Here is a 17120-nt window from a genome sequence, read left to right as displayed (position 1 = left end):
AAAAGGAAAAAAAAAGCCAGCTGAGAAAGAACTATCTGTTTTATTTCTCTCTTTTTGTAAATGTGTGTGTGGACGGCTGTCTGAGTGTGTGTGTGAGAGCAGCTTATGTGTCCAAGGCCTCAGTAATGGATATCTGGTCCTCTCATTGTCCACTGTTAAATGGTTTTTCCTGTCAGGTTTCTCCTACATAAATAACCCAAGCACAGGGCGTGCATTTAGAGCTGTGTTTACAGGTGAAACACACAATGAAAGAACACACAGAGGGAATAAAAGGGATAGAAAATGGGGTAGCGGCGATAAAGATCTGAAAGCCAGGCCGTAAGGGTCGGCAGAGAGTGGCAGCGGCGGAATGGACCCTCACTGAGCAGTCAAATAGTCAACTGGAATCAAGGGAGGTGGGGTCACTGCAAAATACATGAAATACATGATATACAAAGTAGCCAGTTTATTAGAAACACCTGCAGCTTGCTGGGATTTTTCAGCTCCTATATAATAGTTCAACCCACTCCACAGAGGTGATGAGGGTTGCTGCATGACGGCAGCGATATAACACTGCTAAACCAGCTGTTTGCTGGCAAATGGTCTGATTTGTGAAACACTTCTACAAGTTTTTCTTTAAAGATCATTGCTTGCTTCTGCTTCTACACTTTTGGCCTGGAGTGCAGATTTCTCTCATCTTGTGTGGTCTGTACTCGTCCTTCACAACACATTATTCACAGAGCACACTGTACGTAGCATTACCCTAATCACGCTGGCTTGTAATCTAGATGTTTTGGGTCTTTTTATCCGGATGTGCTGCTCAGTACAACACCTCAGTCATTCACAGCAGAGAAAGGGCTCTAGTTCTACACGTGACATGTGAGTAATGGATAGTGTATTTCTCAACTGGGGAAAAAAGAAAAAGAAAGGGGGAAAAAAGGTGGGACTACAGGCTACTGTCATGATCAGATTTCCATGGTAGCTCGACATTTGAGGCATAGGCAGCACATCAGCTGCACAAGAGAGAATATTTTTATTCATGCCTATGAATCTGAATGAAATAAAGAGCATGATACCCTTTCCATATACCAAGCATACCCTCTTCTATACACACACACACACACACACTCCATTCACACTCGCTCTAATGGAGGTTTAGTATTGAACAGTGCGCACAGTACAAAGGCTGTTAATCAGTCTCGTGACATTGGACTTCACAATACTGATAACACAGAAGCATGAAATATGCAAATAAGCTCTACAACCACTCATAATGCAAGAAATAAGCCACACGATATATCAGTCAAGTCCCACTTTCTATCATACCATGAGCACTGAGATGTTCCTTGAGGTATTTCATCAGTTGTTCACAATTTCTGTACAATTCAATGGTTGTGATGTGTACCACCAGTTGAATGCTCCACTGAGGGGCTTTATACTCCTCCAGAGAGTCCTATTCTATTGGCAATACTTCTCGGCAGAGACTAGACAAGCTGTGTGTGCAGCTGCTGTGTGTGTCAGCAATTGAAGCAACTTTCATTAGGAGGGGTGTCCACAAATGTGGACATTTATTCTCCTATTCAATCTTTTGTTAAAGGTTTATCGATTTCCTTTCTGAATTAAAGATTTAGTAATATAAAGTATATATATATATATATATATATGTGATATGATGTGTGTGTGGTGGCAAAAAAACTAACAAAAATACCCAAAACTCAAAATAATGAGCAGACTACTTAATCTACTAGTAATAGTCAGTCACTTAAAGGGATCTCTCCACACATCACAGGTAATTCTAGACCTGCACAACTCTCCCTCTGTGTAAGATATGGTCCCAGGCAAAAGCAGAAGAAAACAGCTGAGGTCTTCAAAAGACTGGCAGAAAGTGAGAAGAAACGCAGCAGTGGAAGGAGACCCACTGAGCTCAGCTTAATTCATATTTAAAGATTTTCTTTATTACATCTTTAATAGACTTTTTTTTTTTTTTTTTGGGCGGGTGCCCCTCAACCTCTCGCTCGCAGCAGTGTTTAATTCGTATCCCCATCGAGTCGCCTGGCACAGACTTCTAGACTCTGGACTTTTTTTTCCCCCTTCCTTCTCTTTCTCTGATGGAGCTTTTATTGCTCCTTGGTCACTCCGCAGAGGATTAATGCCAGCACGCCGGACCCGGGGCACACAAAGATTCCAATATGAGCACATAAAAAAAAGCATGCGGTCAGGGAGATTTACAGTCCATACTTTGATAGCAGGGCAAACGAACAGGCTTGCTTTGGACCAAAGCTCAGTGTCCGCTAGTCAAGGAGGTCAGCCACACTGGCTACTAAAAGTTTTTGGAGTGATGGTTGACTTCAATTACTTTTTAATTCAATAGCTACTAATACTTTGGGCATATTTTCCTTTAACTCTCAACTTCATGTTGAATAAAGTAGAGTATGAAGAGCAGGGTTAACCTAAATAATCACTGTCTAGGTGCTATAGCTCACACACAACATTTCAGGCACAAAACTAGGTGGCCTAGGCACATGTACAGGAGCTATGTTGCCATAATACTGAATGCTTTTATATGTACATAAACAAATACACGTTGACAACACGTCCAGATCAACCCTACAGGCAGGGCAGGTTAGTGCTTTTATTATTTTTGTTGCAGCATCAACATAAGAATAGATTCAGTGAAACGTATTCTTAAATACAGTCGAAAGAGCAACTTAAAATACCTAATCTATGGCACCTTTATTACAAAAAAACTAATGAATTATATTTTTTCAATTCTGAAAGGCTAGATGCCATACTTTTGATGAGCAGTGCATGCTGTAGCATGATTCTACATAGAAAAGCCTCAGAATTAGCAAACTGGCTGTGTTTGGGGAACAATTAGGTCCTAGCATTTTCTTAATTGTTCTGTATTTTAACTGAATTCTACACAGTTGGCCCAGTTGGCTCCTAATTGAAGTACAACTTTTGTAGGGCTTGACTTAACAACTCTCCCAATTTTGCAGAATTTATAAGAACCAAAAGCAGTCTAACTTAATACGAAAGAACAGGCTAACTAACATGATCAAGGCCAAGGTTGCCTCTGGCTTTTAGTTCTCAAAAACACAGACAATGAAAGATTGCTCAGTCAACGGCAGCTACTCTAACGTCTTTCAATGTCTTTCTGGTCTGTCTGATTTTGGTGGCATCTGTATTAAAATGTCACTAAGCCAAGAGCAGCTACTCTCTGGAGAACCACTTTTGGCTCGAAGAACCTTTAAATTGGTAAAGAACCTTTTCATCAGGCTCTTTACACTTGCATATCTCTTTTACAGACGGACAGACAGACAGGCCGACAACCACAGTCACCATTTGTGTTGGTCACAGATGGAATTTGACCTCCGCCTTTAACACACACACACACACACACACACACACACACACACACAGAGAGAGAGAGAGAGAGAGAGAGAGAGAGAGAGAGAGAGAGAGAGAGAGAGAGAGAGAGAGAGAGAGAGAGAGAGAGAGAGAGAGAGAGACAGTGAGCACACATGCCTGGAGCGGCAGGCAGCCTTTGCTGCAGCGCCTGGGGAGCAGAGAGTGTTAAAGGCCTTGCCCAAGGGCCCAACAGTGGCAGCTTAGCAAACCCGGGCACCAACCCCCCAACTTATTCATCAATAACCCAGTGCTTTCAGCATTGTGCCACACACTTATAGAACCAAAACTGGTTCTTCTATGGCATCGCTCAGAGAACCATTTGAAGCACCTTTCAGTGAGATAAAGTTGTTTAGCTGACAACTGAGCTAATTGTGTGAAATGCTTCAAATGCTTGTCTGAATCAAATAGTAACTAAAACAAAAATGCACTGCAGTTTAGAAACCACAGACAATTATAATAAATATTCAAATATTTAAACCCAGCACTGTATATATGCATCTGTCCTGTGATGCTTTAAAGTCTCTACTTTAGGAGGACTTTACTTCTTTATTCTGGTCCTTATTTGAGTTACCTCAAATGTCCTTCTTTTATCTCATTTTATTGGTTTGATTTCATTTTATTTTATTTTCACTCTCATTTCTCTCTCCTGGTGATCCTTTGTTTTATTTCTGTGAAGGTATTATGTGTTGTGTTGCTTTTAAATAAAGTATATGTCAGTATAATCATGATCAGTATTATACTGATCATGTGTTGCAGAGGCAGGTAGTACTTAGTCTATTTACTCTGTTACACATAATTAAGATTAGACTAATTAGACTAATTTTGTCAGGAACATTTTTTCCACTAATTATTTGGGTGTTTGGGTCACTAATTATTTTTAGTAACGGGAAAAATCTAACTAAAGGCCACTCTGGTTTACTGATAGGAAGGGAGAGGTAAAGACGTGAAAGCAGCTTCTTCACACAGTTTGAGGATCTTTATTCAGTATGCACTGCTGTTTTGTCACAAAGTCTGTGTGTTTTGCTAGCACTCTTCTTCACAGCAGGTAAACAAAAGAAACAGAGCTTCGGTTGTGTTTGATCGTCTTCCACAATTAAGACCACCACAAACTCATTATTTTCACCCTTTCTTTGTTCTGTGCAGTTCCGTGTGTGTTGTGTGATTTTTTTGACACCACATTAAGGATTTAGGAAAGATAGAGGAGTGCTTGTTGGATGAGCCTGGTCTTGAGAATGCAGGTCGGTTCAGTTGAGTGATCTGATCGGACTAAGGTCAGGTACAGGCCACATTGAGATAACATCAACACAAAAACACACACAGACACACACATTTTTACCTGCAGTGAACACAGCCCTTGAGACACAATAAAAAAATAAATAAAAAAAAAGTGTCACTACGTACAACCAAATGTGTCCTCTGCATTTTACCTATCTGTGGTCGTAAACAAACACACACATGAAATAGGGGCAGTGCGCACACACACAGAGCAGTGGGCAGCCAAATCCAGCGGCCGGGAGCAGAGAGGGTGAAGGGCCTTGGGTCCGAGCCTGGGAATTGAACCCACAACCCTGTCATCAATAGCCTGGGGCTCTAACTGCTGAACCACCACTGCCCCACAGTGTTAGCCCCAATAGTACTCTTACCTGAGTATGGGCTAAGGCTACTCTACTCGGCTCTGCTGCTGGCTGATGAAATCTTTTTCTAAAGTAAGGATCTTCAGGTGTTGCAGCTGTAGATCGTTATTCAACTTTAGCCGTAAGAAATGTCTTGCTTTTGAATTCTAGGACCGAAACCACTGAAAGTTCTGCAGAGGCAGATATGAATATGTGATATACACAGATCTGTGTCACTCATGCACACATGCTGACCCTCTAGCTCTCACACTCGCACACTGTCACACACACCTTAATCCACATACTCTTTGTCAGATAATACTAATGAACTATCTCTTCTTGCATAAATCATGGCACCACTCGCTCCTGTCGGGCTTAATGAGTTATCGAAGCCTAATTAATTCACTGTGAATTCCTAAATTGAAGTCTGTGAGTTTCCATTACGGCGAGGGTGGGGGTGGGTGCGGAGTCAGGGGGTGGTAGAGGGGCTGTGTTTACGAAGCATTCTGTCGACATGCCTGGGAGAGCAGCTAATATCATACTCCTCCTCCCCTTCCATTTCACTCATCTCATCAGGGGGAAAAAAGCTCATTTTTGTGCTGCTTTCAGCGATTTAAATAATAATTTCCCTTCACGGGAACCCTAAATCTCCCCATTATTTTGACGAAGAAAAACGAATGGGAAATATACAGGCCAGGCAAGCAAAGTCATGCCTCGAATCCCCTAAGCTCTAATTCGACAAGAACTGGGTCAGCTCCTGAGGAATTTAATTCCGGCAGATGTCAATTAATGCCCATTATGTCTATACTCTGAAAAGCAGAATCTTCCTCGCTTCCTCTTAATACCTGACATTCCAGCAGAGATTTGTCAAGATCCTTCACAAGATCCATATACGCCTCACACTGTTTACGCAGAATTAATTTTTACCTTCTAAAGAATGAGGTTTGCGTGGGCTTTGTATACTGCTCTGTTCAGATGCCTAGAAAGATGGCATCCATGCAGCGGAAATGGCCAGGAATTGTGTCTGTGTACCAGAACACACCGTCACCATAACATGTGTCTCTCAGTACATATGTTCACAACTCTTGCGCTAAAGACTTTTCCAGCATGAAACCACCTTAGAGCCATAAGGGAAATGGAAGGACTTACTTGAGTGTGAACTGTTCCACCGTCGAGTTTGGCACCAAGTACAGGAAGACGTTGAGAGTCTCGCCAGGCTTTAACGGCTTCTCAGGCAGCCTTAAGAAGAGATTCTTGTCTAGTTGCTTGTCCACTACCAGTTGCTCTTGGCTAGGCTGGTACAGGCTGATGCTCCCTATCCGAAGTAGGGGTTGTTGGGATGAGCTCTCCCCCCTTGAGCCTCCTCCTCTTCTGCTGTAAGTCTCCCCACACTCGCCTTTGCTATCCGGATCGTGGAGGGTGTAATAGAGCTCCACCTGGAGGGTTTCTCCAGTCATCTCCAAACCATCAGACACTGAGGACTTTCTGCGGCCCAAAGGTGCTACATTGACGTTAAACCAGGTGGACGGTAGGTCCAGCTGGGCCAAGCACTGGGCCAAATTGCCCTGGAGTCTGCAAGAAGTCTTGATCTCCCGAACATCCCGGAATGCGTGCAGCCTCACGCAAGGCAGCTTGTCCTGGACCTTAAAGTCGTCCCAGTCTCGACCTGCGATGTAAAACAACACCTGGACCATCGGGTTACTTGCAAACACCTTGGATTGCACAATAAATGCCCGCACCTTCCAGTTGACCGTTAGCCGACCAGGAATGTCCAAGGGACTGGATGGCTGCAAAAGGTCTTTGGAGAGTGTCTGATCCTGTGTGAAAGGGCCCAGGGAGATGTTGACTGAGGGTAACTCCTTGGTCTGAAAGACAACAAAGCTCTCGGAGTGCTGCAGTGGGTGGCCTCCGGAGCCACCCCTGGCTGGGTTTCGGCTCTCTTTGAGGAAGAAGGCCAGTTGGGTGTTTGAGAGCTTGAAGCTGGCAGGGAGGTACATGTCTGGAGGGCTGGAGGTGGCACTAGCAGCGGGGGCACTGAGGAGGGCATCGGAGCTGGTGGGGGAAACCTTACCTGCAACTGAAGAAACAAGAGTGAATGTTAATTGGGTGCAGGCTGGGAAGGAAAGTACTTGCATATCAGTCTGAATTACTGATCGTTTTAACAATATTGATGTTAATGAATTAATATTACATACATAAATGAATTCTTACATACAGAAAACATTTTTAATTTTGCTTAACTGAAAACTGGCGGATTAGCAGAGCAGATGAGAGATACAGAGAAAGAGATTGATTCATCTACTTCCAGATAATGAGATAAATGCAAGTTCAGATTATGCTGAGTTAAACAAAGGGGCACAACAGGTCATGCTTAATGAAGATTCATAGAAGCTATCTGGTTGTTCATGGGTGTTGGACAGTGTGCTTTTGCCTGTTCAATAGCACATTTTACAGAGGCAGCATTGATTTCTAAATCCCAGGCCCCCCAAGATAAACTATCTAAGACCAGGTGCTTAATCAATTACTCTGCATATACAATACCTTGATCATATCCTGGTTGAGACCAGGAGAAACTGAGCTACTCTGACAAATCCACAAGTATCGGAAGGAAAAGCTAGCCAAAGCATAAATGGGTTTATAAATCTTTCAGCGTGATAAAAACTCCTCATATCAAACCGCCATAAAAAGGGACAAGCACAAAGGCAGCCTGGTGTTATTTGAGGCCACAAAATGAGCAGAAGACCATAAACAAAAACATCTTACGTTAGTTCCCTGCAAGCTATCGCATGCAATCTGTTCAAAGCTGGGGCCTGCTTTCACAACAAATAGCACAAAACGCAACATACTTATCAGAACCGCTAGGAATTGGAGCCATGGCCTGTCTTTCCAGTCCAGTAGAGCAACAAAATGTCCCATATTACAGCAGTGCTCTGTGGTGAAGCTCAGCCGAAACACATTCACAGCCTTGGTGAAACAATATCCATGAAAAAAAGTGAGTATCTCCAAGAGGTTTAAGCCAAAGGTTGCGAAACTCAATCTTGAGCACTCAGGAAAAGACCAAGTATTCCCAAAAACAAGGCTCGAAACAGCATCCAAGTTGTTAAAAGATCCTTCTTAGTTGTAATCCAACCATGTTACAATTCCTCGGAAATCCATTTCACTGTAGGTAGAGGCTAGCCTGTTGAGAAGTCCTTGCACCATCCTGTGTGTTCCAGCATGGTAAGGTCCACATCCCTTACTCTCTGAACTAAGCTAGTCTGCTCTGTGTGACTCCTGCTCGAGCTTGACTCCTCCTAGAAGCTCTAGTCACTCCTCCCAGCCGGAGACAAAAGCCCAGACACCGCCCTGTCTCGCCACACCTTGCCCCGGCCCTATAATCACCACTTTAGCTCCTAGCAAGTGTTCCTGCAAAAGCACGGGCCTCCCAGGACATCGACACCAACCCGACTACAAACTCCCCTACTCCATTTATCTTCTCCCTCTGGACATGTTGAAGCAGACACTGAGCTTGTGAGTGAGTGTGAGTGTGTGTGTGCCTGCCTGTACTTCAGGGTGTGGTGGGGGAGGGTTGCATTACTTGAACGCCTTCAGGCAGAGAGGGAGAGAAACGGGGGATTAGAGAGAAGATCATTGACGAATTAGCTCTCCTTTCCATTCCCCGTCCAAAGACTTCAGAGAAATACGTCTGAATGAAGGTGACAGAGGAGGGGGGAGGGGTGGCGACTCGCTTCTACAGCACACACTCCAGCACAGTGAGAGAGACAGAAAAGAAATCTTCATATATGGGTATTTCCTTTCTAAAGCAGTGTTTTTCTTCTTCCTGGCTTCAACAGTAGAAAATCCACTACAAAGGCAGACAAAAAGCTTATTACACATCTCCCGATGCGCTCACATCCCTCAGCTTGTCGTGGCATTTGATTGAGTGCCATTTCTAATAGCCAGCCACAAAGGAAGTTTGTAACATGGCCCGCACGTAAACATTTCTTTCAGGGAGCGCTGCTGTCAGCTTCATTCTGCAGCTGAAGGTTACTATCTTATTCACTTTCAATGGAGGCGCACTGATTGTAAACGCCTAGATCGAGTTTCACTCTCGCTCTGAGGCCTGAGCACCTTTGGCACAGTTGTAGACTGCGGCACGAGAAATGAATACCTCCTAAAGGGATGAGCTAATGCCTCTGAAAGCCAATCCATTACAAATGCATTAGCTGCTAAAGAGAGAGTATCCCTTTGCCTTTTGGAAAACGCAGGTGGACTGAAGTCTATAGCTCCTTCCTATAATGCTGACTGCTCGGGGGCATATGCTCCTTGCAAGATTGCCGGAGCTAATATATAAGGGTCCATCATTAGAGCAGCTTCGCACTTCAGTGCAGTAGGGGGCACAGATGGGATTACAACATGAAACCAAAAGTCTGTCCCATTCAGCTTCCCATTAGGCCTTTGGGTCTAATAGAGCATCTGACTCTGCAGTGCTAGGTTACAGGATATGCATCATTTGGGGGGTATGGAGATGTGGCTCGAGCTGACCCTAAGGGTCTTTCTTTGAAGTCATCTTCTCTCACGAGCCTTATGGGAAATGTAGTACATGTCACCCTCATAGCATCAGTGACATGACCCACTCACACTGTTTAATAACTTTCAATTGCAACGGTTTCCCAAGGTTCTCACATTCCTTAGTGCAGTGCTTTTCTCCATTTACAAGAAGTACTTCAGCCTCACCCTCACCCCACTGAAAGGTTGATGGTGCTGAATGAAAACTATCTAGCGCCATGTAAGATCCCACCTACACACCTTTTTTTAAACTGGAAGCTACAGTGTGATATTAGCATTTAAAGCAGAAGGAAAAAAAATACCATTTTCAACAGCTTCAAAAATACTGTGCCTGGCTGTACAATACCTGCAAGGCACAATCTACTCAATTCTGTTCCGACTTGAGAGTAAGAGAAAACAATGGGACAAAAGGGCGTAGATAAGGAAGGCAGCGTCTTTCATATTTCCACAAGAGTATGACTGACTTTGTGTAATTATGGACCTGATGTTCCCAACCATTTCCAAGTCACTTGTGATTGTTTAAATGGCACATCAGTCTATTTCGCTTTTGAATTTTGTTGCATTTTGATCAGAGGATTGCGCTAATCCGTACGGTTATTCCTCAGATACCTTTCCATGAAGGCGCACCGGAACAGAGGAATAGTTTCCATTAGAAACCTTGTACTGAAATGTGTCCAGGGGAGAAATTAAATGAACGCATGGCCCATGTTCTATGAGCGTGTGGTGAGTGATCAAACACTGATGTAGGTAAATGATGGAACAGCAGTCAGAGAGATCATAACTTTCATCTCCAACAAATAACAGTCGGGATCTCCAGAATTCAATGATGCACATTGTTACATTAGCCAGAAAATTCGACTGTAATATCATTTTGTCTACAGAGCTAGGACCAAAAATGCTGAAGCAGAGCAAAACACACAGGCCTTCTGAGCAGTCGCTTACTCTGCGCAAAGGGGTGACAGTGTACTTTTGCTACCCCCACCACCAAATTGTGCATTTCTTACTATAGCCCATAGATCAAAGCCCCTATCGAGGCTTGAGGATTTCATTAGTGGACAAATATGACTTGTATGACTTGACAAGAATTCAGAACTCCTCGGTGGGTCGTTGCACAGGGAACTAGTGTGGCTCACACGGGGGGTGTGAAACCTTTTGATCCACAACTATGCTAACAAGGAGCGGTTGCCATGATTCCGTGGGCCAGTGAATGAGCAGTGGCCTGAACTAGCATGACAAACAACAGTTGCAAATGAAGTGATTAGCATGAGAAACAGGCACTGGCCGGGCGACCGTTCTCGTCATAGCAGGCTCCCAGGCTGGAAAATGAAATCCTCCACTAAAAAAAATGAAGCTTAATCAATGAGTGTAGCATAACAATAGAGAGGACAGCACTAGCTTCCTGTGAAGCATCAATAGCAGAGGCACTAATGTGAGGAACCAGAAGCACAGCACATTCTTCACAGCTGCAAGAATGATGCCGTTCTTGCTTGAAAAATAGAGCTCTGAGAATGTAGTTCCTAAGATACCACTTGCCATTGTAATAATAGTTATTATAGCCATAATATCACAGTTCCATTTACAGTCACGTAGAATGGTCACAGTGTACCTTGCAGTCTTTGTAGCATTCTCTACCAGTGTCTCTTTAATCACATCCCAGGTAGTTTGGTGGTCCTAATGCAGTACTAGGGCTTTTTAATGAATCAATACGGTCACTCAGACTGAAATAAAATGAAAAGATCGGTCACCACAATAAGACAGGTCCTCAACTTGAAGTCTGTAGGATGCCAGCAAGCCTAATACAAAATATTAAAGCAGCAGATGACGACAGAACATGATACAAAAGGCCTGGCAAGTAGATAGATAAATAAATAAATAAATAAATAAATATATCTGTGTTTCTAGAGGCTGCAAAAAAGCAGTGCAAGCAGGACTTGGTTAATGTTATTAATGCAGAGCTGAATTTAAATACGCACAGGGATGACAAGGCTTAAGCCAAGGAAGTGAAGCAAGACTTGTCCAAGGACAGTGGTTTGGTGTTTAAAGCGAGCCAGGGCTGGGCACTCCGATCTGTTATTGAATTGGGCAGAAACTTTCACTCGTGTCTCGTCCTCGATGCTACTCTCTGCCTGCCGACCTTCAAGCCGTTGAGAGGGCCTTCCTTTTAAGTTTCTCTAAATATCGATTTGATTATAATAAGGGTTATAATGGCCCTCTGCAGACGTCTGGCTTCATGGAGCGTGGAATGTTTACCACATTTCAATGCTCTACATAAGTAGCACAATTAAAAATATCTATCTTGTGTCTTTGGTTATAGTGGGATTACTCTATTAGAGGTGACAAATATATGGCTTAGCTAAAATAAAATAATAATAATAATAATAATAATAATAAAACACTATGTATCTTTCTTTATTGAGCTGTTGAAGTAATCACAATGGAGGGTAAACAGGCAACACCACAAACTAATGAGATACAGATAATGACAATATGTAAGAGTGCTAGAATGGAAAAATGTATTCATCTTGGCGTAGTTTGATAATGAGAGTTCAGTTAATGAAAGTGACATGCAGTGCTCAAACAGTGTTGTGTCTTCAGAGAAAAGAAAACCAGACATAACCAAAACAGAGCTGAAAAAGGTGCCAATTCTTAACCCCAAAGCCTTACTCTTAATATACCATAAAGCTACCCATAAAAGGAAAATTAGTGTTTTATAATATAAGCAGAAATAAGTAGATTTTATTTAATGGATCGATATAGCTGAGCATTTTTTACCCAAACCACAGTCACATATTTTTTTATTCATATATCATTTAACACAACACTGATATATATATGATATACATTTATATGGCACTTTAATAGAATAGTTATAAAATACAAATCTACATATATACAATGCTGTTGGATATTAAGACATACAAATCACAGGAATCTATGCTCTAGATACAACGCAGGAGCAAGCTCCTTGTTTTAGGACTAAAGACATAAAGCAGAACAAAACAAAGAGACAGATCTTACTAGGAGAACAGGATCATGCTTGAAGCTGAAAAAAATTTGGTCAGTCCAACATATGACAGTGATAAGCTAACTGTGCCATTTGGCATTACCCACAACAAGGTATTAATTAAGGGTTACTGGTCTATCAACACAGAAATTTCCTGTCAGTGCCATCCTGTGGCTGACACTGATGCACAGTCCTAGAGCCTGGAGCCTTTTGAACCTGGAGCTTTCTGAACCAACTTCCCCAGACTATGACTGTTCTGCAATAAAACCTAATGGCTCCAGACATGCACAGTGTGTAATAAAAGCCCTTGTCTACACATAGCTGTTAATGTCTTTGTATTCTGGGTGAGAACCTACTCTACAACAGCAGACCACAGTGCACAAGTGTATCTACATCACAGAATGGCAATTAACCCGCAATGTGATTTGGTTGCCTAGGAAGAGATTGTGAGAGTGGCTTGAACTCATAGCCTCCCGGTAATAGGAAGAAGCTTTACTACAGGAATTTAAAAGTTCTACACTACGCTGATCTGCCCTGAATAAAACACCACACACTTTCTGATTATGCACACAAACAAAGAGTCCTGACTGATGGCTCCTCTTGGGAGTTTCTTGCGAACTGTTGCATTGTAGGGCAGGCAGGAGTTTCTCAAGAAATAGAGCTGTGTCCGAATAATGTGCCCAATTGACTCCAACATTGAAATATCTAGATCACTACACAGAGCAGTATAATAAGAAGCAGAGTTCAACGTGATTTGTGTGAGCTCAAGATTGTTGCAACGCAATCTTGAGATAAACACACATGTACAAACATGCACTGAACAAAAGTATTGGGACACAAGAGTTTACCCTGCTTTTGTTGTTTTGTCTTTACTGTCCAGGAAAGGGATTCTACGAGATTTTGTAGCAATGCTGTGAGGATTTGATCAAATTTAGTGATAAGAGCTTTAATGAGGTCAGGATGTTGAGTAAAAGTAACTGAATGCAGTCATTAAAAGAGGTGTCCACAAACATTTGGACATGTAGTGCATATCCACTGCATACACACATGAGGAGAACATCATCCGATGATCACTGACTAGTTCTGTTCAGCTCATCCGTCATTGGTTGACGGTTCACAACTGGGATGGACCAGACTGCACTTGCAGATGACTACAAACTCTCTAAACTACAGAATAATCTGGGAAGATCATTATTAAAGATCACCCCGACATCATAGATATAAAAGAATATAGAGATAATATAAAAAAAATAATAATATCCAAAAATAAACAAACAAATAAATAAATATATAAATATATGAATAAATAAATACATTTATTCAGTATTTCTATTTTAGATACATATATACAATATATGGACTTGGATATATGGACTTTTTAGCTCCCTATCCTCAGTATTGGGCACAATTTATATATGATTTATATAATCAAAACCCCACATTGTTGTAACAATTCGCCGCCCCTCATGTTGTTTGACCGCGTCATAATGAATGGACCAAGATTCACTGTGCAAAATTACTTACGTCACGCTACAATAAAGTAATACATGTAGAAGAGGATACTGTTTCTGGATAACAAGGTTTTGTTACGACTTCCATCTATCTCTAGTCATGTATAGCTGGTCACGGGGTCATTTGCCAGCCTCTGTCATTCTCTGTCCTCCATCAATGAGGCACACAAAGTCCTGTGTAAAGGTGGACTTGTGAGTGGCCGTGAAGATATTCACAACTTGTAGCTCACAGCTGCACAAGCCACATTACATACATAACATATGGCCGAGATTAACCTGTATTCTCTGTAACCTGTATTGCCTCTGTAAGTGTACAGAGGCAAGGTCAATATGGTTTCACGAACCAACTGGAAATGTCTAGAGAAATACCATTTATCACGGCAGTTAGCACGTCAGATAAGTGATCTAACTAAGGGTTGTATGCTCTCACACACACACACACACACACACACACACACACAACACAACACAACACAACACAACGAATTTAACCCCGCACACATACATACGCATCAGTTGCCCAGCAAAACAGGATTGATTTCACTTTGAAGACTCCTTAATGAGCATGGAAAAAGAAAGCAGTATGGATAGACGAGGCCCACAGGGAATGCTAATGACTCTATTGACGGTGAAAGTGTCTGCTTATGTTGATAAATGGTTACAAAGTAAGTGCATTGTTTTCACCTTCATATGGAGCATGCTCATCTCCAATACTCTCCAAGTGAAATTGCCACAATCGGGCAACCTTAAATTGCCCCTTCAATGAAACCATAAACTGAGTAAAGAAACATCTTGTCAAGGTGATGCTACAGACATGTGCCAGTTGATGAGCATGTGACAGCATGAGGAACAATCGCAAGCAAACATCTGCCAAGGGCAAACAGAGCTAGTGTGGTATCACCACTTTCCACTGAATGCTGAAAACGTTCATTATCGTTCACACAACAACCAAAGCGGCATTAATTGGAACTCTGTTCCTCCATCTACTGTATGTTTCTCGACTGGGACTTCAACAAAACATCACAGTATCTTTATCTAAAAATATCTCTATGAAGACTCTGACAGGAATGTGCTAAGCTGCTTTTTCTGCAATAGTACTACTGTGTTACATATATAGGCCTTTGTACACAAACATATGTTCATCTATATGAATGACCTATAACTTAGAGATACCTGACGTTACCTATGTCCAACAATCACCGTAAGAGCAATAGTGGCTGTGTTCCAAATCCTGAGCTAGTTTTGCCCTCTCCGTTTCATTTAGCTCCTGAATCCTGTTGGGATGGGATGTACCTCAGTGATAGCTAAACTCAGCCTGACAATAACTGCAGCCTTTGTTTTGTTTCAAACGACTGAAATTAAACTTTCCGCTTAACAGACCCTTCTCCATCACTCACATACTCCTCTACTTTTAATAAGAGATGCCGCACACGGTCAAGTTTCAACATGAACTACGGATGACTCACAGGGCCAAATAGAATTTGCATTAACGGCACTAATTTTGAAAATATATATATATATATGCACATAGGCCTATAATGATTTCACAAATCTCACAAAATTAAAAAACAATTATAATAATAATAATAACAATGGATATGGCAGTGGCAGCCCCGCTGGGACAGAACAATGGGGCAATTTATCAAGGCACTTGAAATTATAGTTGTATTACAGTCTGAGAATAAAAGCATATCCTTTCATCAATTAGCTCAGTCAATCAAAACAGGCCAGCATCTAGGCTTAACTGATATGGACATTTTACACACAATTCTGGTTTCAGGTAGGAGTCTAAAGTTCTGATAAATGATAAAAGGTAATGTAATTCCAGCACTTGCAATAAACAGCACTTTGACTGATTGACTCATACCCTACAGTTTTCTTGTATGTATTTTTTTTACTAGCACTTGTGAATTTACTTTTACACAATTGAAACTAGCTTGGTATTGTGGAAACCGTAGTGGTTTTAGAAGTATTGCTATGGTAACCATAGTCTTGTCTTCTCCACCCTTCCTTGCTTCCTTTTCTTTCTCTCTCATTCACCGCATATGGAGATTTATAAGTTTGGTCTTTACCCTCTTTATTATTTATCTCTCACTGAAAATGTCCAACAGTCTGGCCTTTTTAGTCCTATTTTAATTAATGAACTCATGTTGGATCAGATGAGGACCGTGTTCCTGTGCTAACATTTACATTTACTGCTTGAAAAATGATTTTTTTGTAATGTTTGAGTTTGTACCAAACTCGTACCATACCGTGAGACCCAAACTGCGAGGCCCAAACCACGGTGTAAACCGCACTGTGTTACACCCCTACCTTGTAGTATATCAATTCAGTTGCATTAAAAGCACGAAGTAAAAATAAATTAAGAGAACTGATTTATATGAAAAAAGTAATCATATTATTTGGGATGCACCAATATAGCAATTTTCCATTTGTCAGGTACATGCCTACTGATGCTAATGAATACATATTATTAGTATTCATGTTTTATGAATACATATATTATTAGACTAGAACATTCAAATGTATTCAAATCAACCAATATTTTAGTGCAGTAGTCCAGTGTCACCTCAACATTCTGCTCTTCAATTAAATTTACTATCAAATATCAGTTGAAAATTGCAGCCATAGTGCACTCTCAGGGACAGTTGACGTAAACTCCTGCTCTGAAACTGGGGGGGGGGGGATCAGCAGAAAAACAAGTGATCTTTGTTTCTTACTATTTAGGTCTCACATCTTTTTCTTGTGGTTCCCATGGTGATGGACCCCAAAAACTCTGGGCCAAGTCACCATAACAACTGAAGAACAAGTACTGGTGTGATCCCTGCCAAGAAACGAGTGGGGCTTGGAGAGAACACTCTTGCGCTGGCCCCCCTCTTCAATATCTCCTCCCTTTCTATCAGCTAGGCCATCGATTCAGACAGATTAAGCAGATTAAGGCCCACCTGGCTCCGCTGCGGCCCACAACAGTGCTATTCATTACAGTCTGCATTAAAGGCACTTTTTTTTTGCCTCGAATTGTTTTCGCTGAAGAAATGTCGCAGCCTCATCTAA

The 17120-nt window shown here is 41.8% G+C and overlaps 1 protein-coding gene across 3 annotated transcripts in view; it reads right to left on the bottom strand.

Moving 5' to 3' along the window:
- Positions 1 to 17120, bottom strand: part of tmem132e (transmembrane protein 132E) — a 284394-nt gene that overhangs the window by 88566 nt on the left and 178708 nt on the right. For 2 of the 3 annotated variants that reach the window (XM_072674532.1, XM_072674549.1), the window contains exons 1-2: positions 7850 to 8009; positions 6153 to 7080 (exon numbers count right to left, since the gene is read on the bottom strand). In XM_072674532.1, coding sequence (XP_072530633.1) covers positions 6153 to 7080; positions 7850 to 7919 — 998 coding nt within the window. In that variant the 5' untranslated portion in view covers positions 7920 to 8009. Of the gene's footprint in view, positions 1 to 6152; positions 7081 to 7849; positions 8010 to 17120 lie in introns of those variants that run through there. The other variant, XM_072674541.1, reaches the window with a different exon arrangement.

The sequence above is a fragment of the Salminus brasiliensis genome, chromosome 1 (assembly GCF_030463535.1).
Source record: "Salminus brasiliensis chromosome 1, fSalBra1.hap2, whole genome shotgun sequence".
NCBI classification, from domain to species: domain Eukaryota; kingdom Metazoa; phylum Chordata; class Actinopteri; order Characiformes; family Bryconidae; genus Salminus; species Salminus brasiliensis.
Note: the sequence above shows the minus strand (reverse complement) of the source record. Positions and strands in the feature narration are given on the sequence as shown.